This window comes from Rhinolophus sinicus, chromosome 9 (assembly GCF_057876585.1).
Source record: "Rhinolophus sinicus isolate RSI-liver-muscle chromosome 9, RSI-T2T, whole genome shotgun sequence".
NCBI classification, from domain to species: domain Eukaryota; kingdom Metazoa; phylum Chordata; class Mammalia; order Chiroptera; family Rhinolophidae; genus Rhinolophus; species Rhinolophus sinicus.
This window is the reverse complement of record NC_142509.1, coordinates 19,177,267-19,190,830: the sequence shown is the minus strand read 5'-3', so window position 1 is coordinate 19,190,830 and position 13,564 is coordinate 19,177,267. Positions and strand designations below refer to the sequence as shown.

The window sequence follows — 13,564 nt, the reverse complement described above, 5'->3', positions numbered from 1 at the left end:
TGCAGAAGCATCAGTGCACATCCCTCCTGCAACCAAGGACCCCAAGGAACTTAACTGAGTCAACCTTTCCCAAACTTTGCTGCCCATCGAACTTTCATGTTGGCAAAACTCTTAATAACATCTCAAAAGATATGGGTGCCTGGTGTCCCAGTTTGGGAAGCATGGGTTGGCCAGCCACTGGCGCTGATGTTGAGGCTGCTAGGCTATAAGGTTGGTGGGCCTCCACCTTCAGGAACTAGAGCAAAGATGCAGAGTCCTGGGCCCCCCTTCAGGGCTTCCACAGCCATGCTGCTGAGGCAACGGCAGTGCTTCTCACCTCACACCACTGGACTCTGTGAGGGGCTGTCCCGTGCACTGTGGGATCTTCAGCAGCATCCCTGGCCTCTACACACAGGATGCTAGGAGCACCCCCTCACGCCCACGCTAGAACAATCAGAACCGTTTCCAGACAATGCTGCATGTCTCCCGGGGGTCCAGATTTCTCCCTGTTTGCAAACCCCTGGACTTGCTACAAGACCGGGGCAGCTCAGCTGCCTTCTCTGTGCACCAGCAGCAAGCCCAGGGCTGGCTACTCCCACCGTCCTTGCTCCATCCATACAGCCAGGCCTCACCTGACAGCCATGAGTGTGTAGGCAGCTTTGCTGCGGATGTTGTCATTGGCACTGAGGAGCTTCTCCTTCAGGAAGGGCACCACGTGGCTGTTCAGGGCCTCGGTGGCGTCCTCCAGCAGGCAGGCCGCCAGGGTGTCCAGGAGGATCTCCTGGATCTTTTCCTCCTCCTTCTGCAGCTTCCACACCAGTAAAGGAATCAGGCCGCTAATGACAATGCCCTGGGCCCCTGTGAGACAGGAAAGGGCACTGAGGGTGGGTCGCCACCACCTGCCCATGCTGGGTGGCATGCAGGAGCGAGGAGAGTCCTGCAGAGCCTCCAGGAGGCTGGACAAGATGACTTGCAAATGCCCCTGCTGCCAGGCAAGGGGACTGGGCAGCCAGCAGGGGGCTGTGAGTGACAAGCGGGGTGGGGGCCTTCAGACTCCAGAGGACCTGGAAAGGTGCCAGCCTTTGGTGACCTATGACTGGGGGTATCAGCCTTAAAGAGGTACTCAGTAGCTTGAGAAGCCCAGCAACCCCTCAGCGAGCACAGCAGCTCAGCCCTGGGGGAACTCAGTCACACAAGGAGACCCCCTCCCTTCCCCACCTGCACTGGAGAGAAGCACGGAGCAGGGGACCAGCCAAGCCCCTTCTTCCCGACCACAATATCTCTAAACTGCTAGAGACCCCAGACCAGTCTGGCTGGCCCTTGAGGACAGGAGGAAAAGCTTGGAGTGGAGTGGGGGGGGGGGGAAGATTTAGAGCGAACAGGCCAGCATTTTATTCACCAAAAAGCTGTGCCCCCAGCCAAAGGTGACAACATCCATAGCCTCTAGCCAGGGAGTCTTGAAGGAGCCTGGTGCCCTGAAGGAAGAGGAGCTGCATGGCATGGCTGGGGCACTGGGGCTGGGAGAAGCACAATTGCAGTGATTCTCCCCCCATGAAGAGGCTCTACCCCACTCCTTCCAGCCCTGGTCCTTTCTGAGGAATGTCTGCACTTAGCTGCCAGGAGGAGAACCCAGGCCCGGCCCAGGTGGCACCACCTGAGGGGCCTAGTTCCGGTGTGCCCAAAGCAGCCTTCACGGGAAAGTGAGCAGTACACGGGAAGGGCAACCCTTCTTTATGGCATGAAGGCGGCCTATTGCCCTGCAACCCACCCTCTCCCCAGCCTCCCCAGCAGCCCACACTACCCAGCAAGAAGCCATCTATAGCCCAAACAGGAGTAGCCACAAGCAAACACCTTTCTCTTCCGCCCTCCCCAGCTAAACCCTCTAATTTACTCTAGAGAGACAAATAAACAGGTTAATTAGCCTAAAGGTCTCTGAGTGCCAATTAGCACCAGGGATTTCCTCTTTGAAGACATCATCCCAGCTTTTCTCCCTCACTCCCCCGAGGACATCAAATGGCAGGTGCCCCAGGGTAAGAGGGGCAGAAAGACAGGGCAGCAGGTCCAGCGGCTCCCAGTATCCCTGGCCAGCTACTCATTGGGCTGGGAGCAGCTATTTATTCTCAGGCCACTCACAGCACAGGAAAAGCAGTTTCCTATTGCTTCAAGAGTACTGGACTTTTTAAGATTTAATACACAGAGATTAAAAAAAAACCCTAGGCTGTATCCAGCTGTGTGACCTTAGGCAAGTTACTTAACCTCTCTGATCCTGGTTTCCTCATTATTAAAATGGGCCTACCTGGCAGGGGGCTGTGCAATGCCAATGGAGTAGTGGATGGGAACATGCTCTGTGTAAGGGAATGTCACTGTGTGCCCAGGACATCTGGGCCTAGCACAGGAAGTCTCCCAAATTCCACTAGCACAGTTCCAGCTACAAGCAAGGGCCTGTGGGGTGATAGTAAGGGGTGAGGAGTGGGATGCAAAGACAAAAACTCTACAGTCCATGTTCTGTGGAAGCACCTATCAGTGGTCCCCACAAGCCACCTCTCCTGGGGGCCTGAGTCTCTCTCTCCCCATCAGGCCTCCCTTCCAACCAGACCACTGCCAGACACACACCTGGGCCTCCTGCGCCTGCTCTCATTCCTATGCAGGCACCTGCCCACAGGTTCCCTGCCTGCCCCAGCCATGGGTCCCTCTCAGCCAAGACCTGGTGGCCCCTCCCCAGCTCATTGTGGGGAAGAGACCATTTGACTTTCCAAGAAGGATTTTGCTGACTGATGGAGTGAGAAGGTTCCTGACTGGGGACACCTGAGCAAAGGCCTGAGCGTGAGGAATTTGTACATCATCCAATCAGGGCTTGATTGTGGCCTCACTTGCACCTGGGTCTGGCCTGCCCAAGAAAGCCCATGGAGAACCACTGCTGCTGGAGCCACAGGGTCAGCACAGCCGAGGGGATGGGAGCAAAGGGGAGGGTGTCAAAATCAGAAAGTCACAGTGTTAGAGGGGATCACTGCCACTGCTGCCCCCTTGATGAGGAAACCAACACCCAGAGAGGCAACTCAAGTGCCCAAGGCCTCACAGCAGACGTGTCCAGACCAGGGCCCTCATCTCCTGGGTTTCATTTCTCAGGCGTTTGCCCTGGGGCCTCCACACTGAGAAATGCTGAGTACCAGGACCCGGGTTCTTTTTGGGACAGAAGGAGAAGATCAAAAATAAAACGCGTGCCGGGTGTGCCTCTCTGCTTGTTCACTTTGCTTCTTTTCAGCTAAAAGGAGACTTGCAGGCCTGGCTATTTATAACTAACCCAGATCTGCAATGGCTTGTTCAAATGTGTGGGAATTGGGGTACACAGACCCCAAGGAAACAAACTGGAGAGACAAACCTGGCCCTCCCACAGCCTAACTGTCCAGCAGGGATTGGGGAACAGGACAGGGTGGGCACAGAGCAGAGTCAGCCAGGAGGTAACCATCGCCAGAGGTCCATAGGCAACGAGACACCACCACCCCCACCCTTGGGAAGTGGGGAGATTAGCGGGAGAGTCATCCGGCACTGGTCATTACAGCGCAAGTTGACACATGTGTAGATAAGGAATTCCAGGGTCCTAGGGGCTCTGGACATGCAGGATAGGAGGTCTGGGGGAGCTGGGCCTCATGAAGGGCAGAAGGGCAAAGGCACAAGACACGGGTGTTGGGAAGGGTCCTGATCCGGCATGGTTGGTATGCCAGGAAGGGGTCAGTGATTGATGAACCAGAAAGCTCCACTGGGATGGAGGGTCATGATGCCAATGGCATGGACTCCCCTGGGGTTGCAGTTTGGTCATTTCCTGGGGGAGGGTTTGACACCACCTCCAGGGGTCGCTCTTTGGCCAGCTGTCCCTGCTGGTTTGGTGAGGTGCCAGGTGGGCTCAATCACCAGGGCTCGCTTCCTCTTTCTAGCACAGAGCCCCAGGTGTTGTCTCTGGTCCTATTCTACCAACCAGTGAGGACTCAGTAGGGGGTACTGGCCCCAGCCCTAGGGACTACACATCTTCGCCTGGTACCCTGGGCCCACCGTGCCTCATCGTGACCCACTTGTCCAGCTTTAGCCTGGTGTGGCCCCCATTTCCTGAACCCCTGGCACACAGACCCCCACCTGTGCCTGCCTTTGTTTGTTGGGACACTTCTCTGTCCTCAGCTTACTCGGCCTCCCTCACAATAGCACGTGACATGGCTGACCATGTCTTCTTTCTCAAGACACTCCCTTCCTGGAGTTCTGGGACTATGGGGACAGAGCCAGGAGTACAGTTTCCAGGCTCTCGGCCTCACGTGGAAAGGTGCTCACTCGGGTAGTAAATGGCCATCAACTGTGATTGCATGGCCATCAGCTGTGGCTAGTTGGCCGTCAGCTGTAACCAGTGAGCCATTGGCTACTAATATAACTGCTGTGGCTACGCTAGCAGCAAAATGGGGGCTAGCAAGAAGATGGTGGCTGAGCTAGCAAGTGCGGATTGCAGTTAGCACGGCGGATTGCAGCTAGCAAGTGGGGTTGGTTGGCAGAGTGAAGTGGACGGCAGGTTGCGGATAGTGTGGCTCCTGCCTCCTATGTCTCCAACCCAGCCGCCAGCGAGACTATAGTGGTATGACTCCCCTATCTATGGCTCCGTGGGTGTTCCTTTCTGGCCTCACCATATCCTGCGTTCCAAAGTGGGGAGCGGGAGCTGAGACCCTGCATGACACCCCGCATGACAGGGACCCTCCCCTCCCTGGTTTCCTGGCCACCTCTCCAACTGCTTAGCAAGTGCCATCACTTCCTCCATCATCTCGTGTGGGCCCCCTTCTTGGTCACCCCCCTCTGCCAAGGCCAGCTCCTTCTCTCTATGGTTGCAGCCACCATAAAGCCATCTCCTGACACACAATTGCCTGGTGATCCCATGGCCCTACACTGACACCAACCTCACACACTGACTTCTCTGCTTTCTTATTTTCTCTGGGCTGACTAGTTGATGTTTTCATGATCTAATTCTGCCTATTAGGACAACGCACGTTGTAGGAACACGCCTACTATACATATGAAACAAAAACTTACCTTTGTCCTTTTGGAATTTAAAAAGCTAACCTTAAAATTCTCCAGTGGTTCTTAGGCCAATGTCCCCAATCCTACACAAGGGCCGTCTGCCTGGTGTGATTGTTCCCAACTCCGCTGCAGCCTTATGTTTTGGCATCTTCACACGCTTGCTGGCTCCAGCTACACTGGTCTTCTCTAGGTTCTCCCAGACCTCACGCTCCTTCCCACCCAGTGCCTTCCTCATCTTGGAACATGCTTCTCTCCTGCTCCAAGTCATCAGCCACTTCCATGCCTCTCCTGCTGTCCTAGTACCCAGGTCTCCCCCTGCCACATACCCCCAAAGCCCTGGTGGGTCTCCTCCATCAGGCCTCACACAACTCTAAAGGCGGATTATGTTCTGCTGTCTGCTGCTGCCCCAAAGACAAGAGGGTCTAGCAGACAGGGCCAGGTCTGATTAAATCCTAGAGTTGTGCCCAGCACAGAGGAGGCCGTCAGTAAATGACTGCTGTATGAAGGAGTACAATCATTGGTTGATACCATCTGAACTCTCACTTCGAGGTGGCCATCAAGGTCAGGTGAGGGAGGCAGGAGCCAGCCCCATTAGGCCCCTCCATAGGCTAGCCTCTGATCTCACACCTGGACTACTGTACAAGGTCATCCCGTGCTGGCATCTAGGTTTGTCCCTGTGAGCAGCTCGACTCTGACCCCTGATCCTGCCCTTACTCATCCCTGATCGTGTGCCGATGTGCATCTCCCCTCAGAATCATTCTCTAGGGACAGTCTATTGGTATCCTTTTAACAGAACAGGAAACTGACGCTTAGCCGGATAAGTCACCAAAAGGCCTACAGGTAATGGCAACAGAGCTGGGCCTGTGCTTCACCTTCAGCCCCCTCTTATCTCTGATCCACCTCAGGGCAAGGCCTGTGCCCGTTATCTTCCTGGTGTCACAGCAGCTGACCTCTGTGTGGTCCTCTGGGCAGAGGCCCAGCCTGACCCAGCCTGTTGCTGTGGAGGACATACACACAGAGGAGCCCTCAAGTGCTGGCCACACTCCTTTGGTCCTCATTGGCCACCTCCAGTGAGCCCTCAGAATGCCCATCACCAACATCTGCCCGGTCCCTGACAGTTTAGGCAAACCCTTCACAGGTGGGACACAACCCTGCGGATAGGTAGTGCAATGGTCTCCATTTCACAGCAGAGGGAACATTCCCAGAGAGGATGACGTTGAAGGTGTAAAGTGATCAGGGCTGTGTTAGCTGGGAACATCTGCATTTTACCTGGGATACTCTAGGATGCCCAAAGGTTCAGGTTACCATGATGGAGAAGGCAGAGAAGAAATTAATATCTTTTAAGCATAGAAGTGAGGGGCTCCTGGCTCTGAGGCCCACAGATGGGCTTCCCCTGAAACTGAAAGCAGAAATTTGGCAGACTGCCCTCGGGTGCATTTTGCTGAGCATTCCATGCCTTCTATTTAATCTTCCCAAAGGCACCAATGGGACGATGGCCTTAACTGAGCTGCCTCCCTCCTGCCTCTCTGGTCTGGGGGATAAGTCCTGGGCCCTACTCCCTTCCCTCCTTCCAGGGCAATTTTCTGTGGACAGGATTGACAGGGACCCTGAAGAGACACTATATGCTGGGTGTAGGAGAAAAGATGACTAACGCCCCTCCCATCGCTGCACAAACCTTACCAGTATAAACCTTTAGCATTTGCATGCACAACCCTTTCACACATTCTAGCGGAACGTAGCGACAATTCAAGGAAGCAAGTGTCACTAGCCCCACGATGCAAAACAGGCCCAGAGAGGTCAGTCGGTTGCCTAAGGGCGCAGAGCTCAAAAAGAGCCAAGCTGGGTTCGAATTCAGGCCGGGGGAGGGGAGCGGGAGCAAGGGCCGCTCGCAGGCTCGGTCTGGGGATCTGCGGGAAGCGATCCCGCTGGGTTGGCGCCCTAGCCTGGGTGAAGCCGGGTCCGGGGGATGCAGGAGCGGGTAACGCATGCGGGACTGCGGCGCGCGCTGAGCCACGGTGCCGCCCCTGCCCGCCACCATTGGATCGCGGACGCGTCCGTCAGCCGCTCCTGCCCAATGGGCAGCTAGCCGGCGCTTGTGGCTCGGCAACGGCGCCCGGCGCGTGGTCACCGGCGGGCTCGCGGCACCCCCGCCCGCGGTTGGCTTGGCAACGCGCTGCTCTCGCGGCTCCGCCCCCTGCCGGCGGCTGCGGCGCGGGGCGGGCGGACCCGCGGGCGGACGGCGGGCGGCGCGGGAGAGCAGGCGGAGGGAGCCAGGCCGGCCGGAGCGTGTGCGCCGCCCGCGGTCCGGTCACGTCCCCGCGCGGGCGCCGCTGCCCGCGTCGTGCGGAACGAGGGCGCCACGGTCCGCGCTTGCCGCCCCGCCCGCCCGGAGCAGCTCTGCCGATGCACCGTGCCTCGGCCTGGAGGTGAGTGAGCACGCCCGCGCCCGCAGCGTGCGGCTGAGCCTCGGGGGGTCGGGGGCGCGGCCGGGGCGTCTACCCCACCCCCACCCGGGGCCCCGCCCGGGTCTTTGTGCTGGGGATCCGCCCGGGCTGGGGGCGCCGGGGCGCAGCGACAGGGGTGCCGGCTGGGGGTGGGGTGGCGAGGGCGGGGATGCCCGCGAGGTGGGCAGGAGGCGGCCACGGGTCCAGCAGGTGCTGGGGAGGGGGCGCCACCTGACCGAGGAGCCAGCGGGAGGAGGCGGCTGCGGGCCTGGGAGGGTGAACGGCGGCGTCTGGGGATGCCGCGCAGGGGGCCCCGACCAGCCACTGGTGCGGGGTCGGGCTGGGCGACCTGCAGGAACGGCGCTGAGGCGGGGTCTCCCTCCCGGGGAAATGGGGAGGAGGCGACCCGGGCGGTGGGAGGGCTGACGCGTGGCCTTGGCTGAAACGGAGGAGAGGGCCCCGGAGGCCTGGGCCCGAGGACGGACGGCTCGCAGTTTTCGGTCATCGCTCTTGCAGTGAGCAGGTTCCTTGGAGGCATTTAGAGCAAGAGATGAGTATCGACCCACCGCGTTTGTGATATGTTCCCGTCTCAATATTTTTTACCTTAAAAGGCGGTGGGGGTGTTTGGGGGGAGGGGTGTGAGGGCCTCAGGGCTGGGGCTCGGGATCCTGCTGGAGATCTGAGGGGGCTCTGCTTTGAGGGCGGTGCTGAGCCTCTCTGGGTGATGATGGCAGGAATCTGCCTAGGCCGAGAACTGGGGTTCTCTGTTCCAAGGATGAGAAGGCAGTGGGAGACCAGGGTTCCTTGGAGTCCGCGTCTCAGGATGGAGGAACCCGCCTGGTAGGCGAAGTCTGACTGGCTTGGGGAGGCAGCCCAGCCCCGGACCGGCTTTTTTCTGCCCAAGTGATTTCCCAGCCCTGGGGACTGAGTCCCGCCGCCTTGGCTCTGTCTAGAGGTGGCTCCTTGGCCAAATTCGATTAAGCAAATATTTACTGAGCTTTTGCTCCCCCAGGGCCTGTGCTGGGGTAGGAGTGAACTGGGCCTGCCCTCCAGGGACTGACTCACCACCCCACAGGGGAGCAGTGTCTCTGCTCATATGACCCAACACTGAGTGTGGGTGCCGGGTCTCTGGGGAGACCTCAGAGAGGTGTCCTGGCTGGGGTCAGTCAGGCCTGTGGGCAAAGTGACATTTGAACTGGAGCTTGAAGGACACAGGCACAATTGGGGTGGGCATTGAGGGCAGAGGGGGGAAAATGGGCCGAGGCACAGAGAGGGTGCTGGGGCAGTTGGGTCTGGCAAGAGCACAGGGTATGCTTCCGAAAGCATAGGAGGTGTGGCAGGAATGGTGGGTGGGGGCTCCATGGAGGCTGCGGGAGCTGTGGGAAACAGAAGGACCCCATTGCTTGTTCGTTGTGGCTGATTCAGTGGAGCCACAGTCCCCTCATCTGTAAAAGGGAGTGGCTGTGTGATCCAGGAGCTGGAGTGGGCCTGGGGAAGAGTTTGAAAGGCCTCAGAGGGCTCTTTGCAGCTTAGGACTGCCTTTCCAAGCACCTTGTCCCTTGGGCAAGGCCACCCGGCCCCCTTCCTAGTCAGGATGGAAGATGATCTTTAGCTACTGACTGTCCATTTGGGGCGTGGACGTCTGAGAGCAGTAACTGTGGAGGCCTGAGAGTCTTCACGCAGGGCCAGATGGAGAGGGAGGGCCTGGCCACACTTGTGCTCAGACGGAGTGGTGTACCTTCAGCATCCATCGGGTTCCAGGGACAAGACGCTGGCATTTGGTTTAAAACTGTTCTAGTGTGTTCCTCTAACACATGTTGGTTTCTGAGCTAGAAGGTGAATAACACCTAGTCCCTCCTCTTCAGAAGGCTATGTCACCTTCTGCCTGAAATCTACTTGCTTGCTTCCTCTTGCTTGCTCCTGGGGATGTTTTGTTCTCCTGAAAGAGCTGTTTGTTACTCATCTGTGTTTCTTGCCCCTCCCAGCCCCACCCCTAAACACACACCCACTTTCTCGTGTTTTTTTGTTTTTTTTTGGGAGAGGCCCAGGTTGCTGCAGTGAGAGCAGGCAGCCTGCTTGCCCTCATGGGGGTGCTTCACTCCATGCTTGTGGCCTGCCCCATTCTGGGGGCCTGCCATGGGATTTTAGGTGGGACAGAGAATGCATTCCAACTTCTGCGCCAGCTTCTCAGCTTTTCTGTTTTCTGGAGTCTCAGGAGGAAAAGTGCCTTAGTCTGGATCTCAGGAGCTTCTAGGGCAATTCCAGGAATCCTCAGTGACCAAGTGGACTTGGCAAGGCTGCCCAGGGCCCCTGCAGAGAGGCTGGTGGGATGGAGTGCCCGAATGGCAGGGAAGGCTGGCCTCAGACACAGGGTGTGGCCTCATCGTAGCCACATGGTTGTCTTGTGTACACACGCGATGACAGTGCGCTGCGTCTTTCTTCCCTGGACATGAGGACGAGGCAGCCGTACTGCCCCCTGCTAGCTTTCAGACGACCTAAAACTCTGTGTGGCTGTAGGGTGTTCTTGCTGCCAACCATGTTGGTGCTTGCAGAGACTCAGGAGGAGGCAAATTAGCACACTGCTCTCCGCCAGCCCTCAGGCAGGAGACCTGGGGTGACCAAGCCCCTCAGAGGCAGGCCTACAACTGCCATGGTTGGCAGGAAGGAGGGTGAAGGCAAATGGACAAGCATTGGGGCAGACGCTGTATCAGCCCCAGGCAGGAGCCCAGAATGGTGGCCTGACATAGTTTGTGCAGACTGGAGAGGGGATGGGAGGGCCCAGCTCCACACAGGGTAGGAAGGGGCGAGAGCAGAGCTCCAGGTGAGACGTCAGAAGACCTGAGTCAAGACCTGGCCATGCTGCCCCCCAGCCCAGCGCTGTCCTCTCTGAGCCACCTGTCCTCATCTAGAAACAGAGCCAAAAGTCCCTGCACAGGTCCTGCCCTCACGTTTGGCCCCTTCCACATGTCCACACTGGCAGGAGAGGTACTTCAAGGGAGTGAACTGACGGGCTAACTCACTGGGACTGTCGAGCATGTAGAAGGAGACGTCAGCCCTCCGTACCGAGCCTGAGGAAATAGAACCTCACACACTTTGTTCGTTCAGTCATTCTTTTGGCTAATATTTACCAGCACTTGCAGAGTGCTAGGCGCTGTGCCAGGCACAGGGATATGGCAAGGACCAGGACAGACACAGCGTCCACTCTCGTGGCACTCGCATGAGACGGGGGAGCGTTACACGACAACTGTATAACTGAATGCTAGGTGGGATAGGCGCCGTGAAGAGAAATAAAGCAGGAGGGGGAGGAGTCTCTGGGGGAGGGGCCATTGGTGCAGTGCCATGGAAAAGCAATGGGTGAGTCATGTGACTGACAGAGAAGCGCACCAGAAGAGGAGATGGCAGATGTAAAGGCACTGAGGCAGACACAGTTCAGCTGCTGGAGGCCCCACCTGAAGGCCGGGTGGTTGGAGCCCAGTAAAGGGTTGTGGGGGCTGGGGGCTGTGGAGTAGGTCAGGCAGGGCTCCACAGGCACCAGTGAGGTGTGAAACCCTGGGTAGTTTTGGAAAAGAGGAGAAACTCAAGCTAATTACACTTTTAAAAGACCTCTCTGGCTGATGGGCACGGGCGGGGGATGGGGGGGCGGAGGCAGGCCGGAAGGCCGCTGGGGGCTGTTGCAGCATTTGGGATGAGGAGGCCACTGACCCAGTGGGGTGGGAGCAGTAGAGGTCGTGACAGACATTCGGACGGCTTGTTTTAAAGAGGACCTGTCGCTGGAGAAGAGGCGAGGATAGCTCTGGAAGGTCGTAGTTGGCATTGGCAGAGAAGGAAGTCGCGGACGCATTCGTGAGAGCCAGGGAATTAGGCGTTGGGTTAGCCCCTGGGAGACATGGGCGCGTGTGGCCGTCAGAGGGGAGGCGAGGCTGGAGGCAGAAACCTGGAATCCTTAGCACCAGGTGTACGGGAAGCCAGCAACCAGCCGAGATCACTTGGGGATCGAGAGTAGGTGGGACCAGAAGGGACCGGGCCAGGCCTCGGCCTCTACTGCTCAGCATGTGAGCTGAGAAAGTCATCCAGAAAAGAGATGGAAAACGACCGACGAGCGGGTGAGTGAAGTGGTAGCACAATCGAGGTGGCCACGCGGGGGGTATTCCCAGAAGGGTGGGTCCCGTACAGCAGAGCCTGCGGTGGGAATGGTGTTCGTGGGGACTCAGAAGCACGGGCAGGATGGGCCGAATAACTTGGGGGGCCCTTGTTAAAAGTGACTAAGCATCTCAGTGCCGTGACAGCAGAGCATTCCTCCTACCAGGCGTGAGGCCCTGTGGGATTGCCGGCGTGTGTGCCCCTGGAGCTGGGTAGTGGTGGTGCCTGCAAGGACAGTGCCGCCAGCCCACCACCCCCGTCCCCTTCATTTGTCTCCCTTGAGCAGATGGACTGTGTTTGGCACTTGGGCCACTGGGGTCAGTTAGAGCCAGCCTTAGAGCCTCGCCCTGGCCTCCTATAGTGTCGTTTCTTCCCCCTCTGTCCCTTGGTCCCCAGTGGCCTCTCGGGCAGGAAGTGCAGCTCGAGGGTTGAAGGCCATCAAGTCCTGCTGACAGGACCTGGGCAAGCGCAGTGGGGCAGCTTCACACAACAATGGCTTCCTCGAGTTCAGCTCTTTTCCAAAGGAACCTGCTACATCACAGAGTTTTGAGTTATTTGCTTCTAAATTAAGGTATAACTCTCTTTTAGAGATGTCCCTGGAGAATCCATCAAAAAGTACTAAGGAGCGAGACTGTTAAAAACCACTGTGTGGTTTTACCAACAGTATCAGGCCCAGCGTTCCTTCCAGCAGTCTCTAACCAGAAACATACCTGTCCCCAAGGGCTTGTCCTGGCCACGTGGGCGGTGGTCAGAGCAGACCTTTCAGGAAGAGACCCTGCCCCACTGAACAGCACCCCCTCCCTAAGCCCTAGGATGGAGAGCTGTCTGAGCAGGGTTCCCTGGGTGGGGTAAGGAGCTGACCCCCCCAGTGAGACCTGCTTCTGTGAGTCACACAGGTCAAGGTCATGGTGCTGGAGTGAAGGAGAGTGGATTCAATGTGCACATTTCACCCCGAGCTCAGATCTAGGTGTTCACAGGGTGGGCAGCAGAATCTGCTCTGGATTACAGTGGGCAACTACCTGGAGGGGCTGGGTAGGGGTGCAGAAACTCACTTTATCCTCCCAAAAACCAGCTCTGCCAAGAAGGGGCCTATTTTTACCTCAGTTTTCTACTCACAATTGAGACAGACCTGGAGAGATGGGTGGGTTATGGGCCCCCAGGGAGGGTGTCCAGACCCTGAGGGATTGCTTTTCAGCAGCCGGAGTGTCCCACCTTCCTATAGAGACCCTGCCTCTACTGGCCCAGTGATCACCAGGAAGGGTGGGCCAGGAGGGCTGCTGGGCCGCTGGTGCCAGCTCATACGGCCAGGCCCTGTTTTGGCAGGGCTGGTGGGCTGCAGCAAGCCCTCGTCCTTGTCACTGATCCTTGGAGCTGCTCTTCTCACCAGCGGTTCTCAGACAGGGTTCACACATGTACTTGGGTGTCCAGGAGAAACAGTCTCCAGACCTTCTGAGTCTCTGTTTTCATTTTGAGGTCCCTCCAGACCCTCTGTCTAGAACAGCACCCATGTCCCACACACACATATCCTGTACCCCTTCCTGCCTCTATTTTTTCCCCTTAGCACTCATCACAGTACAACCTACCACCTGTCTTATTTGTGTTGGCTTACCATTGCTCTTTCTCTTGTGGACCTCAACGTAAGCTCTTTGAGGTCAAAACCTTTATCTGCTGTTCATCTCAGAGAATCTGGCCCCCTAGAGCGCAGCCCGGCCCATAGTAGGGACTCAGGAAATGGTCGTTGAATGGGGAGATGAATACTGGAAAGCAGACAGGCCTAACATGACCTGTTGGGCCACTGTACATGGACGGCTGGGCTTCCTGGTGGCTGCTCTAGCTTTACCGAGTGCTCCCGAGAGGTGTGTCTTTGGTGCTCAGGTGTGGCCAGTGAGCCCAAACCACCACTGTAGACACCACCAACTGTGGTTCACTCTCAAGCCAGAGGCAGGTGAGCT

At 57.6% G+C, this 13,564-nt stretch overlaps 2 protein-coding genes across 4 annotated transcripts in view; one reads left to right on the top strand and one right to left on the bottom strand.

Moving 5' to 3' along the window:
• The window catches only part of RSPH14 (radial spoke head 14 homolog), a 76,788-nt gene that overhangs the window by 1,761 nt on the left and 61,463 nt on the right, over positions 1 to 13,564 (bottom strand). For both annotated transcript variants that reach the window (XM_019710337.3, XM_074321412.2), the window contains one exon: positions 612 to 837. In XM_019710337.3, coding sequence (XP_019565896.2) covers positions 612 to 837 — 226 coding nt within the window. The remainder of the gene's footprint in view (positions 1 to 611; positions 838 to 13,564) is intronic.
• GNAZ (G protein subunit alpha z) overlaps positions 7,259 to 13,564 on the top strand; it is a 50,248-nt gene continuing 43,942 nt past the window's right edge. Inside the window, exon 1 of one of the 2 annotated variants that reach the window (XM_074321015.2) lies at positions 7,259 to 7,454. The gene's annotated coding sequence lies outside the window, so the exon portion shown is untranslated. Of the gene's footprint in view, positions 7,455 to 11,214; positions 11,576 to 13,564 lie in introns of those variants that run through there. The other variant, XM_088800898.1, reaches the window with a different exon arrangement.